This window comes from Lissotriton helveticus, chromosome 8 (assembly GCF_964261635.1).
Source record: "Lissotriton helveticus chromosome 8, aLisHel1.1, whole genome shotgun sequence".
NCBI classification, from domain to species: Eukaryota; Metazoa; Chordata; class Amphibia; order Caudata; family Salamandridae; genus Lissotriton; species Lissotriton helveticus.
In genome coordinates, this window is record NC_136069.1 from 1,562,556,488 (window position 1) to 1,562,575,356 (window position 18,869).

The 18,869-nt window shown below is 43.2% G+C and overlaps 1 protein-coding gene across 1 annotated transcript in view; it reads left to right on the forward strand.

The window, feature by feature from the left end:
• Positions 1-494: 494 nt before the first annotated feature.
• Positions 495-18,869, forward strand: part of LOC144773925 (nicotinamide N-methyltransferase-like) — a 228,920-nt gene continuing 210,545 nt past the window's right edge. The window contains exon 1 of the mRNA XM_078658984.1: positions 495-642. Coding sequence (XP_078515110.1) covers positions 495-642 — 148 coding nt within the window. The remainder of the gene's footprint in view (positions 643-18,869) is intronic.

An 18,869-nucleotide genomic window follows, 5' to 3' on the forward strand; every position in this document is an offset into this window, starting at 1 on the left:
AAGGGATACCAATCTCCCTTCTCGCTTCTTTGCCGACCTCCAATAGTCATTTGTGATTGGATAATCCTCTTAGTGATCCTAGGAGGCACGCGCCCCCAAATAGAAACTCCAAGCATTTGCCCTGGAGAGGGGGCCCCAGTCTTTAACCTCGCAAATGCATGTTTTTGAAGGACTTTTACAAAAATCCTATTCAGTGTAGCAGCACTAGTACTGTTGTACCTTTTTCAATTAAGTGACAGAAAATTATTTCTGTTTGTCTCAACCAGTTGGGGGCATATTTGACAAGATGACCTCTTGCAAACAGGATGAAAAATGTTTAAGCGCTTCACTCAGCTGACATCAAAAGAGAATAGAATTTGAATGGAATGAGGTTTGAAACAAATGCAAATCAAATTGGCTTTTGTATGTCAATAATTTAAAATGTAAATTATTTAGTATAAATAGCTGCACACACAGAGAGGGGAAACAGCAATTACAATTTTGCATCATTGAAAATGGCATCAATGTCTGAGCTGAAAAAGATCCATGATCAATACTTAGATGCTACTATGGCAATTGAAACATATAAAGTAAAAGAATCTGCCTTCATTGATGATGCGATTACACGTATGCTACCTATTTTCAACAAAATCTTTATGACAGGTATGTAATGTTTATATTCATGTACGTGTGTATTCATGTTATGTTTTCTATAAATTCTGTTATACTTGTTGAAAGTGTGGAGAATCATTACTATTTAGCAAATATACTGAACTCTGAAAATATTTGGTGAGAGCTGTTTTGCTTTCAGTGACTGATTTGTTTTATCAAGTCTGGTTATTTCAATACAGGTAGGATCGATGTTTTGAATACAAATGCATGTTGTTAGTAGAATTGGAAGCAGCAAGGGAAAATTTACAGAATGAGCAAATGTAAATTCTTGTTTCTTCGGCTAAAGCGCATTGTTGATGAAAAGTGCATGATATACTATCTAATATTTACAACCATTCCAAAATCTGTCATAGATTGTGTATTGATTGGCAAGTAAGTGGAAAAAAATAAAAATCTTTTCTCTGAAATGGCACAAAATGGTAGACATATTGAGATAAGAAAATGAGAATGCAACATAGGAGATGGCTTCTGCAACTCACTATCCAGTATGCACTAGAGACTGAGATGGTATCAATTGATTTGCAGATCAAGTTCCATTAAATACTAGTGACATTGAAATCCTGCAGATTGTATTGGAATTTAACAAAATATTCCCCATGTTCTTTTTAATGAGTGTTTTATATTTCATTCCTGAGTGCAGAAGCACAGTTACAGATATTCTACTGTAGATTACATAAAGTAAACCAATTGCGCATCAGACATAACACTTAGCCCCACATGTCTTTTTTTGCCTACCCTCAGCATAAATAGTGCATTGTTTGAGGACTGCATTAAAATAACATCTTCCCACCACATTTCTGTAGCTGACAGTTGAATTTCTACTGTGGTCATTTAAATTGTGTGCTAAATTGGCATACTGTGGGCCTATTAACAAAGGTAAATCTTCACATATAGATGTACTACTAATAAATTTACTCTCACACATTTGAGTAATTTTACTACAGTGAGCCTATTCACAAAAGCCACATTTATGAGTTTAAAGTTACTACTGCCACAAAAAAAGCATTAGTAATGATGGTAGTGTATTAAAATAATGCACCATAGTAAACAAACTGATTTAAAATAGTCCAAAAATATTAATATTTTGTATTTTAAATACTTTCTATTAAAAGTATCCCAAAATAAAACATCATTTTATATTAGTTTACCTTTTAATACCATTTTATCATTTAAAAATTAACGTAAACTCACTTTTTCTTTAGAATATGATTTAAATTACTTTTAATTATTTATATACATCACTTTTAATCATTATCAATACATAAGAAAAATGTATACATAATTTACTCCAGGTGGGATTTTCTTTCAATATAACTCGAAAGAAATATATTATTACTGGAATTTTATATACTTAACGTGTGGAACATTGTATCCACCAAACTGACAGTCTGGACATCCTTTTTAGGGTTGGAAGGAACAAACAGAGAGCTATCTTGAACAGACCCAAAATGTAGAAGACTGTCAAATGGAGCACCTTACGCAGCTGCCCCAAGTTACTGTGAACTTTGTGAGGCCTTTTTTCTGCCTCTCACCGTCAGTCAACACCTGGTGTGGGGACAGAAAAACATGAATATTAATAATGACCTTACACCAAGGAAAACATTCCCTGGAAATGGGGATAATTTTTCTTTGTTTTTGTTTGCTCCGAAACCACTGTGGTGTGCAAAGTTCTGCAGAATCTGGCATGCATGGAGCCTGCTGGCACTGAGCGAGGAACAGTGCCCTGCCAACAAGTTTCAGGTGCCACAGGGGTATTTCAACTCTTCAAAACAAAGCAGATACAGATTTGAGGAATGCTTACAATTTTTCTAACCACTGCGTAGCATTCCAACCTATTCTTCTTCTGCCTGCCATGCCACTTCTGATTTGTCCAATCTATAAGCAAATCAGTCTTTTTCCTTCTCTAATAGGTACAGTCCAGTCGTAACTGCCAAGCTAAGTCCTCTCTAAAGTAGAAGAAAAGCAACCCAGATGCAGCATGAGTCCAGAGACAGTGAGCAAGGGATCCATTTTTGGACATACCCATGCCAACTTAGGGTGTTACAATAGACAGAAAAGAGTTGATGGCAGGAATGCATGTGGTTTGTCTATCCACTAGGAAACACTTGGGGGAGTGTTCCAACCCATTGTCATTTTACCTTCAATGCTATCTCAGAAATAAATCCAGCCCTATGCAAATTAGTCTTGGTACTGCTCTAGTAGGAATAGTCCAGAACAAATTGCCAAGGCAGGTCCTCTGAACCAGTACAAAAGCTGTATTGTGTGTGTAAGGATGTGTGAGTGGCTGCACTGGTGTGTCGCTGGGTGTGCGAGTTGCTGTATCGGTGTGTGGATGGGTATGTGAATGGCTCTATCAGTGTGTTGCTGGGTGAGTGAGTATCTGGATCACTGTGTCCCTGGGTGTGTAAGTTGCTGTATTAGTGTGTGAGTGTCTATAGGATTGTCTTAGTGTTATTATCAGTGTGTGAGTGTGTGTGAGAGTAGCTGTATGGGAGTATAAGTGGGTATCCGACTTTCTAAGTGAGTGTATGTGAAACAAAGTATAGGTGAGTGCTTGGCTATATGAGTGGCTGTATGTGCGAGTGAGTATGTGTTAGTGTCTGTATCAATAAGTGTACTCTTGAAAACCCTGGGAACTTAATCTCATGCTGAAACACTGATAGAACTAATTAGTAAATCACATTACTCCAATAAATGTTGCCATTTATTTGTATAAAAAGAAAAGTAAACATATATGAATTAGTATAACAATTTATAAAAAACCATTTAATTAAAAAAAATGCATAATTTCAAAATTAAAACAAATTAATACAAATTTCTAATGCTGTGCCAATATGTTGCAATAAAAATAAGAATTTCATTTTCCTTTCATTTACTGTTCTTAGCTTTTATACTTATACACCATAAATGTAGTACTGTATAAAGAATCATCCTTGAACAGTGGGTAAAATCATATTGACTGTATAAAAAATGGTCATTATGTCACTGCAAATACGGAACACTGTGCATTGCACTCAATATAAATTTTTTAAGCGATCCTTTGACCTATACTTGCTCTACTTAGCCAAAGAAAAATATGCTGGAATTGAGAACATTTTCATTAGAAGTACTAGTACATATATAAGGCTCACCAGAATAGGAAAAACGTTATAAAGACATCACCCTTTGTTGGCCACATCATGTCATAAATCCTAATAATGCAACTACAATAGCAAGACTATTTCACTTTTGAAGCTGTAACACTCCTTAGAACTTTGGTTCCAAAAGCAAAAGATAGGAATTTGCTAACTTCCAAGGCAACATTTACTTACATTTTAGCTTGCTATCATTGCATTTCTGTCCATCCACTTTTACTTTTTAGATAGACAGCTTAATGACCAGATGTAATACTAACTCCTTCATGAAAAATGATAGCACTGGTAGTATATATTTGACCAGAAATAGATATTTGTCCAGCTGTAAAGTTAGTAATCTATGCTTCTAATTTAGTGTCATCTGTTCTGCATCATTGTAGCATTGAAAAAACATATTTGCCACTTCTTGCTACATGTAAAGTTCACAGAAGATCTATTCGACAATTTGGGCATACAGTGTTTTGTGTAGCATGTTTCAGCAATCTGTCAAAAGTCACAGCTTTGCAATCTTGTATAGTTAGATAACTAAAACACTTCAAATCTATTTCTGTAGTTGATGTGTAAGCGACCTTCACGTTCTAGTAACTACGTTCAAATAATGCATCAAAACATACTTCCTCTTCTTCAAAATCTCCAAAGATCACCATTAGAAACTCCTGTGCCTCCTCTTGAGTGTTTTGAGTAAACTGTACAGATTGAGTACACACATCTACAATGTCTTAAATTGCTGATACAGAATGTACTTTAGTTCTCTCACTACAAAGAAGCTTGAACAGAACAGACAGTGCGGAAGAAAATACCTTCTATTGTTTTTCTTCAATTGAACTATAACACGGGGAAATGAAAGCAATGCATTTCGTACAACATTAGCACAGCAGTCGACACCAGATGGATTTGACAACTGGTAACCAGCAAGATTTCCCTTATTTTCAGTATTTTAACAACTTCCTTTTTGTCTTTCAATTCCTTCTTTCAAACAACATCACTACACTGCTTTGAAAGTTTCACCTTTGGACAGATGGGACATTTCTCATAAACTGGAGCATAACCACTTATTAATCGGTTGTATTCATTAACACAACTTGAATGTGCATTTACTCTGCTGTCATCAAATGCAAACAGATACAAACAAGACAATGTGCTAACTTGAGACAAAGCTACATATGGCATACGTTACTTGAATACTGGACTATCAATATTAATGAATGCTGCAATTGAACTTAAACCTTGAGATGTAAGAATAGTAGCAGCATATGCTAGATAAACTTAAAACTCTTTCCGCAAAGCATGTAAATATTTCACAAGCAAAAAACATGCAGTATATTATGCAATTTGCCTAGTGTTGCCAACCTGATCAAATATAATCGGAAAGTATTCCACCTCATGACCATTAGGAAAATGTATAAAATCAATAACTTTACCCATAGCACATTAACCAAAGCTACTTTAAACTTACATTTTGACACAAAATCACCATACAGTTATTGCATGGACATAAAATTCTTTCCAATCCTCCAGCTTGCAGAACACATTTTTCTATTGAATCCAGTTTTACTTGCAACTTTTCATTTAGCAATACAGTCAAATCCTGGTGTTTCATTTTATCTTTTACCTTCATTTGTAAAATATCTTCTTTCTCCAATTCAAACAATTGTTTGTTGAAAGATGCACACTGCTCCAATATAGGCATTAGACACAAAATATAATTGCCTTCTTGTATAAAAGTGAACATTAGTTATGCTGCTGTCTTCGTTGTTGGATACAGTGTTTTAAGAAGATGATTTTCTAGAACATGCCTTCCCTCTTTTGAAAGACGTCCTACTCTAATATCTTTCAGAATATTACCATATTCAATGTCAGATACTTGTAGCATATTCCTCATTAATACTTTGCATTTGAGGCTGACCCTTCACTGGGGTAAGTTGCAGTAGATCTCCAAAAACAATCAAATGTTTTCTACCAAATAGGACATCAAAATCCTTTCTCAGAATCTCTTGCTTTCTTAAATGCACAAGGGCAAGTATTAAGTTTGAGACCATGCTCACATCATCAAAGATTAAAAGTTTAAACTATTTTAACTCTCTTGACACTTCATGGCAAGCTTCACCAGATAACGTTTGGCATTGCAGTTTATTGTCTTGTTCCACAGGCAGCATCAGAAGACGAAGTAAAGTAATACCTTTGATATTGTGTGCAGCCAACCCAGTAGGTGCTGTAACCAAACATTATAAATTAGAGTTAGTAGTCAACTGTAGAAAAGCAGTAAGAACTTGTATCAAGAAGCTTTTACCAGTCCCAGCTTGACCGCTTATATGCAATAGTATAGGCTTAAATGTTGAACACTCACACTCTTCCTTGTCACGAAGAAGTCCATGCTTAACTGTAGCTTTCACTTCAATATAAATTTCCATTTGCTCATCATTTAGTTGTCCAAATAAATCTGTCAAATCAATAGTTTCCTGTCTTGCTTGTTCCATGGTAGTCTCCATCTCATTCATTGCAATAGCAGCCTCATTTGGAATGATTAGTTCTCTAAGTGGGTCCTAACTTTGAGGACCTGTACTTTGGCTGCTTTGTAATTTCTCCTTATCGACCTCAGCAGCCGATACATCTTCCTGTTCAATTACATCCTTCAACATTTGCAAGTAGTTTGGAAAGAGTCTTCATAGCAGTCAAAGTCTCCTAGTAATTCTGTTTCAGAGGGCCAAGGTTTAAACAATTGAAAAAGTGCAAAATAGAAAAATATTCTTTTTTCGGCAGTTTGGCAACTCAGCTTTCTTTGGCTAATTCGACTGGCCTTGCCGTGTCGCACCAAATGCAACCAACTACTGCAACACATTGTTTCTACATGTGTAATACTGGAGTACTTCATATATACAGACATTTTCAAGATGTACACTCCTTTTTGGGAAGTTAGTATACAACATGTTTGTTTTCACAATGCATGTACTGTCTGGCTCAGACTCTGCAAAATATTCAATTTCCTGGAAAAGATTTTGAAGCTCAGTTCTGACTTGATTCTAGGCCTAGATTCACCTAAACAATTCCTTTTGACTAGGAACGTACACTAGCAGAACTCAAATGGTCACCATACTCATAGGATTACATTTCCCTGTATGAAAGCATCTTTAAACTTAAGCTGTACACATTTTTTGTAAGAGACTTTTCAGCAGAAATCTCTTTCCACACATCTTTCCTCTCTGTCTTCTTAGATTTCATTATGTGTGAAGCAACATAATGAGCAACAGCTATAGTGTTGTAAGCCACAAACTGAATATACATATTGGTATTGCACATTTTCAAAATTCCAGGATTGTAGTCAATATTATATTTTGAAGCCTCTGTTCTCTTGAGGTTGTACATGTTGGTGGATGATTTAAAAGTAAGTGTATATCTCATGGCAGACGTACAACTGTTCACTCTTCTTTTTGAAATAACAGGTCTTGGAAATCCAAAACGACATTTTGTGTAAAAACTTTCCTTTTCCTCTGTAATTCCACCAACAGTACGTTCCACATCTTTGTGGTTGAAAATGCAGTACTTGCTGCTTTAGGCCTGTTCTCTCATTTTATTTTAGAATAGCACATGTAACATACTGTTTGTGAAAGAAAGTACAGACTCATCAATGTCTGTTCAAAATGTAGGTGCATCTTTCACCTACAACTTCATATGAATATGAGGAGCCCTTCTTGCTTGGTAATCTTTTCATCAAATGAAATCAGATACTTCTCCAAGAGGTAGATTTATTTTGTTGTAGATGAAGGATGTTAGAACTGGGGGTCTCTAGTTGGCAATGGTATACACCTTTGACCAAATAGGGACCCTTTCTTCTAAGTCAGGACAAGGGGATTACACTCCTAGATAACCCCTGCTCACCCCCTTGGTAGCTTGCACGAGCAGACAGACTTATCCCAAAGGCAGTGTGTTAAGCATTTGTGAATATACACAGTAATACAGTTAAAACACCACACAGGTTTTTTTTAAAAATAAGTATTCTTTATATAGACTTAACACAAGACCACAAACAACAAAAATCCACAATACTGTACTTAAAGTTGACTTAAAGATGGTAAAAGTTACTTACTTCAAGTTGGTGATAAATGAGACACAGCTCTCACAAAAGTACCTGGATGTGTAACGCAAAACAAACAAAAGGCTTGCAGAGTGGGAGATGCATCGGTTCCGTGCTTCGGGGGGAGATGATGCGACGTGTCTCAATGCTTGTGCAGAGTAGGGGATGCGCCTCGATCCTTACCGGAGCGGAGATGATGCGTAGATGGCGCCTCGATGTGATGCGACAATCCTGGTGCAATGCAATAAGATGGCCTCCTGGAAGCAACGACGTGGCGTACATGCCCTGTCAGCCTTGCGATGACTCTGTATTTTGGAGCCGCGACAGGCCCAGCGACACGCTTCTTCGGTGATGTGACAACGACACCCTCGATGGCGTCACGCTTATCCGGTGATCCGACAGCAGACAGCTGCGACGAAGACACGCTTCTGGGGAGATGCGTAGGCGGCACACCTCTCCGGCGATGCGACGACTACAGCTGCGGAGGCGACTCGCTTCTTCTCGTTGCATTGTGCTTCCAGCTCCCTGCGACACACAGGCTTCTGTGGATAGAATTTCCAGCAGGAAAATTCTGTGGGGAGCTGGTGGTGAAGTCTTTTGTCCCTGAGACTTCAGCAGGAGGCAAACACAAGTTCAAGCCCTTGGAGAAATATTCTGTAAGATGATGAAAGTTCTTTGAAAGTTCCGCCTCCTTTTCTTGGCAATAAAGAAACAACTGTAGGCCAACCCAACAAACAGCACACTGGCAGAGGGGCAGTCCAAAACTCCTGCAGCTTCCTTAGTTCTTCTCCTAGGAAAAAGGTTTGTCTTGTTCCCAGAAGTGATCTAAAGTTTTTGGGTCTGGGTCCCGATATTTATACTACTTTTCCCTTTGTTCTCTGAAGGCAGAGAGGCCTCTGTCTAGTCCCAACCAGTTCTGGAGCACTCTGTTTACAGGACTCCTTCTTTCCTTTCACAGTGCAGGGCAGATACATCAGACACCCCACAGGAGGTGGAGCCAGCATTGTGGAGGGAAGGCACAGCCCTGGAGTACTTTGTTGACTTGACTCATTATTTCCTTTCACAGTGCAGGGCAGAGACATCAGACACACCCCAGGAGGTGGACCCAACATTGTGTAGGGAAGGCCCAGCCCTATTCAGGTACCAGGTGCAACTCCTCCCTCCCATCTAGATGCAGAACTCTCTATTCACCACTGGGCTGATTCATCCTGTCTCCTGGAATCCCCCAGCCCTGCCACTCAAACCCCAGACAAGGAATACCTAGCAGAGGCAGGCTTGGATAGTTAGACAAGAAAATAACTACTTTTTGGCCCATTCTGACCAATGGAGAACAGGTAGGCTTGCAATAGTGAAAAACACAAATGGCTGTAATTCACTATTAGGACATGCTACACATGCCAGGGCATGTCCTTCCTTATACTTACAATGCACTCTGCCCTTGGGCCTACATTAGGGGTGTCTGATATGATGAAGAAAAGGGAAGGTTTAGGGACTGGCAAGCGGGTGCACTTGCCAAGTCGACATGGCAGTCACAGACTGCACACGGGCCTTGCAATGACAGGCCTGAGACACACTTTACAAGCTGCTTCTGTGGGTGGCACAACCAGTACTGCAGGCCCACCAGCAGAATTTGATTTACAAGCCCTGGGCAAACATGGTGCACTGTACTAGGATCTGACCAGTAAATCAAATAGCCCGATCATAGAGTCACTAATTAGTACATTCATTTAACATAGCGAGCACTTGCACTGTGGCACTGAATAGCAGTGGCACAGTGCCCAAAGCATATAACCAGCGAAACATATCAAAAACAGAGGAGGCAATCAGTAAAAATGGAAGGGAGACTCAAGGCAATGATGCCAGGTCTAACAAATGTCCCTCCGGCTAAAATGTGGGGAGAACTACCCTTCCCCTTGGGAGTTCTCTTCACTAAGGTGGAAAAATCTGAACAGACCATCAGCGTTGCCGTGTTCTGTACCAGGGCAGTGTTCCACCGTAAAGTCCATCCCCTGTAGGGAAATGGACCACCTCAACAACTTTGGGTTCTCACCCCTCATCTGCATCAACCATCTGCCAGTACCGAGACGTCAAATCAAAGGTGCTGAGGTACCGTGCAGCCCCTAACCAATCAATGAGCTCATCAGCTCTGGGGATGGGGTGCGCGTCAGTCTGGGTGACTGAATTGAGTCCTCTGTAGTCCACACAGAACCGGAGTTCAGGTGTGGCACCAGGTGCGGCAGCCTTTGGCACCAAGACCGCTAGGCTGACCCAAGGACTATTGGAGGACTCAATCACCCCTAAAGCAAACATCTTGGGGACATGCTCCTTGATGTAAGCTCTGACCTTGTCAGTCACTCAGTAAGCCTTGTGCTTCCCAGGGGGACTGTCCCCAGTATCCACATCATGGACGCACCACTCAGTGACACCAGGAACTAATGAAAACAAATCTGAGAATTGTCCCAACAGTTGGCAACAATCTTGCTGCTGATCAGGGGTCAGTGTGGCAGAGAGGCTGACACCATCCACTGACCCATCTTGCTCTGTTGCAGATAGGAGGTCAAGAAGAGGCTCGGTCTCCTCCTCCATTCCATCATCTGTCGCTAGGAGCATGCCCACTTCAGACCTTTCTAAGTGGGGCTTCAGGCGGTTCACATGTAGGACCCGCAAAGGGTTCCTTGGAGACCTCAATTTCACCAGGTAGGTGATATCACTCTTGCACTCCACCACCTCAAATGGACCGGTCCACCTGTCCTGGAGCGCACAAGGCTCTACAGGGGCCATGACCCAAACCTTCTGTAGAGGCTGAAGCTCAATCAGAGTGGCATTCTGATCGTACCACCGCTTCATCTCTTCCTGGCTGGCTTCCAGATTCACCTGAGCGAGCTCTCTGAATCGCTGAGTCTGGTTCCTGAAGGCCAGCATGTAACTGTATACATCCTGGGGAGGTTTCCTGGGAGATTGCTCCCAGACTTCCTTGACCAGACTCAAAGGTCCTCTTACCGGGTGTCCATACAACAGTTCAAAGGGACTGAATCCTAAGGACTTTTGTGGCACCTCACCGTAAGCAAACAGAAGGCATGGCAAGAGAACGTCCCACTTACGCCTCATCGGTTCCTCAAGATCATGCCTTTAACGGTCCGGTTGAATCTCTCAACCAGCCCATTACCTTGTGGGTGGTAAGGAGTGGTGAACTTATAGGTAACACCACACTCCTTCCACAGAGACTTCATATAACTGGAAATGAAGTTTGTACCTCAGTCAGACACCACCTCTCTGGGGAACCCCACACGAGAGAAAATCCCCATCAGCGCACGTCCCACCACAAAGGCCGTCACTGTCCTGAGCGGGATGGCTTCCGGGTACCGGGTAGCATGGTCCACCAAGACCAGGATAAACCTGTTGCCCATGGCTGTCTTAGAGTCCAGTGGCCCCACAATGCCAATGCCCACCCGTTCAAAGGGGGTACTGACTACAGGGAAAGGTTGGAGAGGAACCTTGGGCTTCCTTCCACTTTTCCCACCTGCCTGGCAAGTTTGACAAGTCCTACAATGAGTATCTGAACTTTTCCGCATCTGGGGCCAATAAAAGTGTGTGACAAGCCTTTCAAAGGTCTTGTACTGCCCCAGATGTCCAACTAAAGGCATGTCATGAGCCAACCCCAGAAGGAAGGCTCTGAAGCGCTGGGGTACCACCAGCAAACGGGCTGACCCAGGTTCAGCAGCCTTAGGTTCGCTATACAGGAGGTCTTTCTCCCAGTAGATCCAATGTGATCCTAACTGATCACCTGCTGCCTGGTTTGTAGCCTGTTGCCGCAAACCCACAAGAGAAGGGCAATTCTTCTGCTCTGCACAAAATTCCTCCCTGGAGGGCTCTCCTTCTTGCTGCCAGTGGGTCAGCTCAGGTAGGTCCCTAGTTCAGAAACTTGTTCCCCTGTATTTTCCAGGGCATCCCCCTCAAGGTCTGCCTCCTCCAAGACCGTGGGAACAATGGGGGCTGGCTTCCAGTACCCCCACCTCTTCTCTTTACAGCAGGTTCCTGGGCCATACTTCCAGGCTCCAGGATCTCTTGAACACCCTTAGCTGCCATAGACCGAGTGGTCACACACGCAGACTCAGGCAGACCCAAAATCTCTAAATGAGCCTTCTTCTCCACCTTAGCCCAAGGGGAGCTTTCCAAATCATTGCCTAACAAACAATCAACAGGCATGGCGGACCTCCCAGCTACTTTAAGAGTACCAGCGAACCCCCCCCCCACCCAAAGGGAACCTGAGCCACCTTGCAATGGCTCTCTGTGTTGTCAGTGGCAACAACTGGGAAGAATGCATTGGGACCAGCTGCTCTTCAGACATCAAGTGACACTTGACAGCTGTCACACTGGCTCCGGTGTCTCTAAGAGCCTCCACTCTATGGCCATTGATGGTCACCCACTGCCTGTACTTTTTAGGGTTATCAGGCAGCTGAGTTTTAGGGACCATCCCAAAGTCTTCTAAAAAGACAAGGGACATTTCTGTGGGACCCCACCCACCTTGGGCACCCATCTCCTCCCCACCCAGGGCTACACTGGCCATCTGAAAGGGTGGTGCACGGGGTGGCACATACGGACCCCTTTGGGGACACTGGGGATCATACCAACGGTGTCCCACCTGCTTACACTGGAAATAGGTAGCTGGCCCCCTGTGAACAGGTTTACCTGTCGGGGTATCTGACTTCTTCTCAGGGGGAGGCTGGGGAACCCTTACTTTGGTTCCCTTGGGAATTACTTTGGGGCCCTTTCTGGAACTCCCTCTGTTTAAAAGGGGGTGGTGATGGACTGGGCATCTGAATCAATCAAACACTCACACCTAGTCAAAAGATCTGGGTTTAATCCATCACCGTTCTTTAGCCCACTCTGCCACCCCAGTTCAGACATGGCTATATGCAAATCAGTCTGACCCTGTGCCTCATGGGAACAGTCCAGCCCGAACTGCCAAGCCATTTCTTCCCTGGGCCGGAAGCAAGCTTCCTAGGACCGGTTTCTGGCATTCCAGCCGTCTTCAGCCCGGCTTGCTTGAAGCCAATCCACTCCCTCTGTTTACCCTTGCCCCCCCCACTCTTCTGCTGGGGACCCCGCCCACCTTTGGTGGAATCTCCCACATGACCCTTGTGGACCCTGGTACTGACCCAGTGGTCCGCCTCCTCAGCAAGCTTCCTAGGGTTAGTCAACTTGATATCAATAAGGTGCTGGCGTAACTCTGGTAAACAATTAGCAGTCATGTGCTCCCTTACAATCAAATCATAGAGTGCTTCAAAAGTATCCACTTTGCTACCCTTCACCCAACCATCTATAGCTCTGTAAAAGAAAGATACATATTCTACCCAAGTGGTTCCCTCCAGATTATTACAATTCCTGAACCTCTGTCTATAGAGTTCTGGGGGCAAACCATATCTTGGCATCTGTGTTTCCTTCATGTGGTCATAAGACATTCTATTCTCACTGGGTAGGTCTAACAAAGTATCCCCCCCTTACTCACAAAGCAGCCCCACAACACCGCTCCACAATCCTTGTCAGGGATCCAGTGGACCAACATTGCTATTTCATAGGCTGCAAACCACTGCCCAATATCTTAATGCTTATGGAAATCTATGATGACATCCTTGGGAATATATACCCTGCCTTCTGAAGGCACAGATGGTGCGCTGCCACCAGAGGGATTGGATCTCTAAGCCATTTGCCTTGATCTCTAACTCCCTCAACATCCTCTCAAGTTCCATTCTCATTCTCTCTCTCTCCAAGGACAGTCTGTTATCCTCTGCTTCCCACTGACCCTCCATCTTAAGCTTAGCCATCTCCAGCTTGTGTGCCCTATTTCTCTCTCTGTCTTTCAACTCTCTGGGAGACAGGTCATTGGTAGAGATACTACTATCAGGTGGGGACGGTACCCCTCCCCTGGCTGGAAACACTGGCCTATCTAGTTGCCCATATGCATCCCCAGCTGGCTCCACCACAAGATCTGGGGCATTTCTTGCTTTTAACCAGGCCCTCAGCACCTTTTGGTAGTCATCCTTTTTAGAAATGCCTGGTGTAGCAACTTTCATGTTCTTGCAGATATGCTTGAGCTGTCTCAAAGTGTAAGTTTCCAATCTCTCTTCCTCAAAATCAAGATCCATAGATGCAACAGATGCTGGTCTACTCATGCTAGTAAGAATTAGGAGTTGTCAGAAAAAAATAACAGTCCAAGGAAAAAAAATTTGACCAGAAAAAAGTAGGTGGTCGCGTTTGGTCTGCACTCACTAGTAGTGTACACCAATTACTGTATATTAGTCACAAATGCAGGTCCAAATCCTTAATGCTGCCCACCAATGTTAGCACTGGGGGTCTCTAGTTGGCAATGGTATACACCTTTGACCAAATAGGGACCCTTGCTTCTAAGTCAGGACAAGGTGATTACACTCCTAGATAACCCCTGCTCCCCCTTTGGTAGCTTGGCACGAGCAGACAGACTTATCCCAGAGGCAGTGTGTTAAGCATTTGTGAATATAGACAGTGATACAGCGAGGCATATAACCAGCAAAACATATCAAAAACAGAGGAGGTAATCAGTAAAAATGGAAGGGAGACCCACGCCAATGATGCCAGGTCTAACAAAGGACAACATGGCTTGAAATCTATGGTTAAAATACCTGCAAGCATTTGCAGAATCCAAAGACTAAGGTTCTCCTGGTGTTTCCCATGCATACTCTGCACAACTCAGTGTTACAAACAAAGTTGGTCCACCTAAATTTTGAAACTTACTCTTGAGCTCACAGTATTCAGTGGTCATACACTGGGAAGTCTTATGCAGACACATTTTTTGCAATGACTCCTGTCTTAAGAATATGGTTAAGAGCATAAGACAGACCTGATAAATCTCTTTCAAAGAAGAGATTGAATACATGTCACATTCTTTGTCAAGATCTAGGGACTTCTATAAATACCCTTGTCGACCTATACTCAGGTGCGGGTATTTGCACAGGGCAGTCATCATACTGCCCATCTAATCCACTCGGAAATAGTTGAGGAAAACATCCAGCTTCTAAACCTTTCTCCCACAAACTCATTGCAGCCTCCTTAGCTTATTTTATCTAGTACAGTTCAATATCACCCCTCAAACCTCTATTGAATGCAGTGGATGGATTCTTTGAGGCTTTCTTCAGATCTGCTTTTATCCACTTTTTACAAACTGTCTACTTAAAGGCAACATTTCTTCCTCCATGCAACTTCAATGTGCGGCAACACCTATATCTTTACAGTACACTTGTCTTTGAGATAGAAAATAGTTTTCTTCCACTGTTTACATCCACTAGTTTTTGCCACATTTGTATTGTTTTTGTGGGCACACCATTTACTAGAATACCAAGTGGTTCTTCAAAATCACTTTCTACACCTAGAGTTGCAATGTTGTTTTTAAAATCTAAAGGTAAATACACAACTCTATATCACACAAATAATCTGCGGGTCTATCAGGCTTAAAACAGCTCTAGAACGCAAACAGTACAAGCAATGGCTCATACTCAAATACTGGGGAGTCCTTTAAAGAGGACAGAATCCCATCACCAACTGAGGTGGCATGCTTCATCATATGGGATCTCCTCTTGGTTGTAATTCCTAGTTCAACCAAGGGCTACAAACCCTTCACTGTGTGGAAGGAGCTCAGGGATGTTTGCATTCTAGAGCTGTTCTAAACTCAATAGACCTGCAGATTATTTGTGTGACATTGTATTGGTTGTGGGGAATCAATCCGCGCTGGTCTTTAAACCTTCCCTTAAACCCTCCACCCACGATTTTGTGTAAATACACAACTCTACCTTTAAGGCCTTTCTGAATCTCAGTGGCTGGCATTTTTCAAGTCATTGGTTCCATACAAACTACTGCTTGAAAAATGTGAATAGATTGTAACAGTATTGTCTCATAAACATTTAAATGTCAAAGTTTACTGGAATTTCAAGCACCTCTTACTTATTGTGCATTGGTCTGGCAGGCATTTTGTTGTCCTCTAATTTGTCATAGCAATATTTGCACTTGATGTGGCGTGTTGACAAATCAAAATGTTCTTCCACAAATAAATACACTGCAAATGTTGGCCATTTTTCGCTGTTTTCTTCTTCAGCTTTTAAAGACACATCAATATTTAGAAGTTGACTTTATAGTGGGTGCGCTGACAGCAAATAAAAACCTAGGGCCTTATTCGACTTCCACTGAAGCAGTCCGACCGCTGGATTCTGATCCTGCAGTCTCAAGCATTGGGTAGAGGGACAGCACGCTGCTTTTCCCATAGGCTCCTTGAACCCATTGGGGCAGTGGGGAGATTGTAATCTCTGCAATAGGGGTGGTGCACCGCTGTAGGGATTACCATATCCGTTTTCCTCTGCCTTTTCATTGCAGTCTAACCGCTAGGAAATGGCTGCCAGAAAGGGACTCTGGGGGTCCCTAGCAGGGCCTGTCCACTCTGGGCCTCCGCTATGGGGAATGGGGGACGCATGTGATACTCCCCCAAACATCCATGCACTGTGTGACAGGCACCACATGGTGCCTGGCAAATGGTGAATGGATGTTTCAAAGGGAGAGGAACCACCTGACTAGCAGTCAGCAGTTCCACCCCTGTATTCCAATGCGACCACCATCACAGCGTTTGGAAAAATGCCTTTTTCAATTGCAGATTGTCCTGTTGCCCTGTTCCAGGCCACAGCACAAGCTGCAATTGAAAAAGGCATATTTCCAAACGCCGTGCTGGTGGTCACATTGGAATACAGGGGGTAGAACCCCCAACTACTAGTCAGGTGGTTCCATTCCCACTGCGATGTCAGTCAGACACTCGCCTGACCGGCATCGTGATGAGCCCCATAGTTTAGTTTCTCAGTAGAAACTGCATTACCCATTGCTATTACTCATCTAAACTTATCAGTACTAATATCTAAATACCAACTTCTCATTTTGGCCATACTGCACTTCAGGACTAAAGTAACGTCAATGAATATCTTCACAAACTTTTTCAACCTTTGATAATGTATTATACCTTCGAACTAAATATTACTTCTTTGAATGATAAACAGCCAACATTAAAAAATGTTGAAAAGTATGTTTGCGTACTTTCTTCGATAAGCACCCCAATGAATGTCCTCGTGAAAAATACTGCTATTGAAGTTCAAAGAGTTTTGCTACTTCACACTCCACTACCCCTACCTTCAATAACTACCCTATGAGAGTTGTCTCTCTTTCATTTTTGTGCCTGAGTTATGCTAGTAGCGAGTAGCATCTCTGGCTGCCAGGCTGCAGCCCGTCCCTCTTCTCTTTCTCTGGTTGCACCAGCTGTACACTGTGCGTGTGCCTCCGCCTTGCACCCTTTTTAATGCTAATGGCATGTGGCATCCCGGGGGAGCTAGGTGTAAGTTAAGCAAAACCCCTCTAGCTGTGCAGCATTGTCTGGCTGGGGACAGCGCAGGACTCAGGATGCTCTAGATAGACAAGGCGGTGCAAGGAACAAATATCTTGTTCTCTCAAGAGTATCACACAGTGTTGCTGCTCACTGTGATAATGCCCTGCAATTCTGTAAAATGTCTCTTGTGCACATTATGCACTGCCACCGACCACCTTTCACACTCAAATGTAATTACTGTGGGTGACAGTGGTAATCTGTGCAGTATTTCATATTGGCTTTGCCAGCGTTAACTGTAATGATGGGGGCCCTGGACCCTCATGCTGGAAAGAAGTGACGCAGACGCAGTGGGCTACATGGTACAACTGGCCCAGAGCACGTGGGCTCGGCCTCTTTTATTCAAGCTGTGTCACCTGACCAGTGACATCAGTGGTGGGTGGGTGCTTAGTGTAGGGCATACAGAAAACGCTACACTGCTGACTGTGACTCTGGGTCACTACATCCCTCCCAAACTTGGGGGAAAATGAAAACAAAAGAAAGTCCAAACTGTGGGAGAAAAAGTGCAGTTCGCAAACCCCACGACAAAGTTCAAACCTGTGGGAAAGAAAATGTATATACAATATAACACTGGACTCCATGATTTGAAGTGAGTCTCTTTGGCGGATTGCAGGTCGCAGATGGTGTAGTTACTACATCCAGGACTCATGAGTCACTGTGGCATGGTTTGCCGTTATTCGGCGGGTCCTATCTTCTGTATGCGCCGCCTGGACGTTGTTCTCGGTCTTGCCTTTGCTTGGCACCACTGGTGACAGTTGGTAGTTAGAGAGAAGGATGACATGATCTGAGTATTGTTTATCTTCTCGGTTCTCCTCTTCAGTCCTGGTCGTTGGTGATGTCTCTGGGCAGGCTTCAAAGTATTTCTGGGCAGATGAAAGGAGTAGGTGCATACATCCCTCTCACTAGGATGCCCCTCTCGCCGGTATTCCTCTCTCACAAGATGTCCGGGAGGACCTCTTTGCCAGGTTTCCACTGGACTGGTGTTTTCGGTCATGTTGCTCCACCATAGCCTTCGGGCCGTGAGCGGGGCGCTCCACGATCTTCACCGTTTTGTCCTAGTTCCACCTGAAGTTTACGCTGTCGACTCTTTTCTTGCACGTGAAGCTTTCCTCTCCATGGGTTTTGCAGATGCACCGCTGTGGACCTGTCTCTCTTGTGGGACTTGCTGCCACCAGAATCCCTTGAGGCCTTTGTTTCTCGGGCTGCCACGGGTTGGTGTGGAGTGGTCAGTTCCTCAGCCGGATGTGTGAGCACTCTCGCCATCCAATCTTCCGCTCAACCCCAAAGGTAGATTGTTGTCAACAGTCCAAACTTGCCCTCTTCTGCGATCGCCACCTGGATGGATGGCTCGTAGGTGGATATCTTTGACTGGTGCCGCCGGTGTTCATGCCAGGCCTTGTTCTCCGCTGCACTCCGGTGTTCTGGTGCATGTCACCATCTTCTTCTGATGGGTGTGTGAGTTGACTGGTCACACCTCCTCTCATCTTGTGATCTTCTAGTGGCACCGTGGCACTCACTACCCTTCTTCTCCTCCATTCCTTTCACGACATGGTCGGTCCCTTTT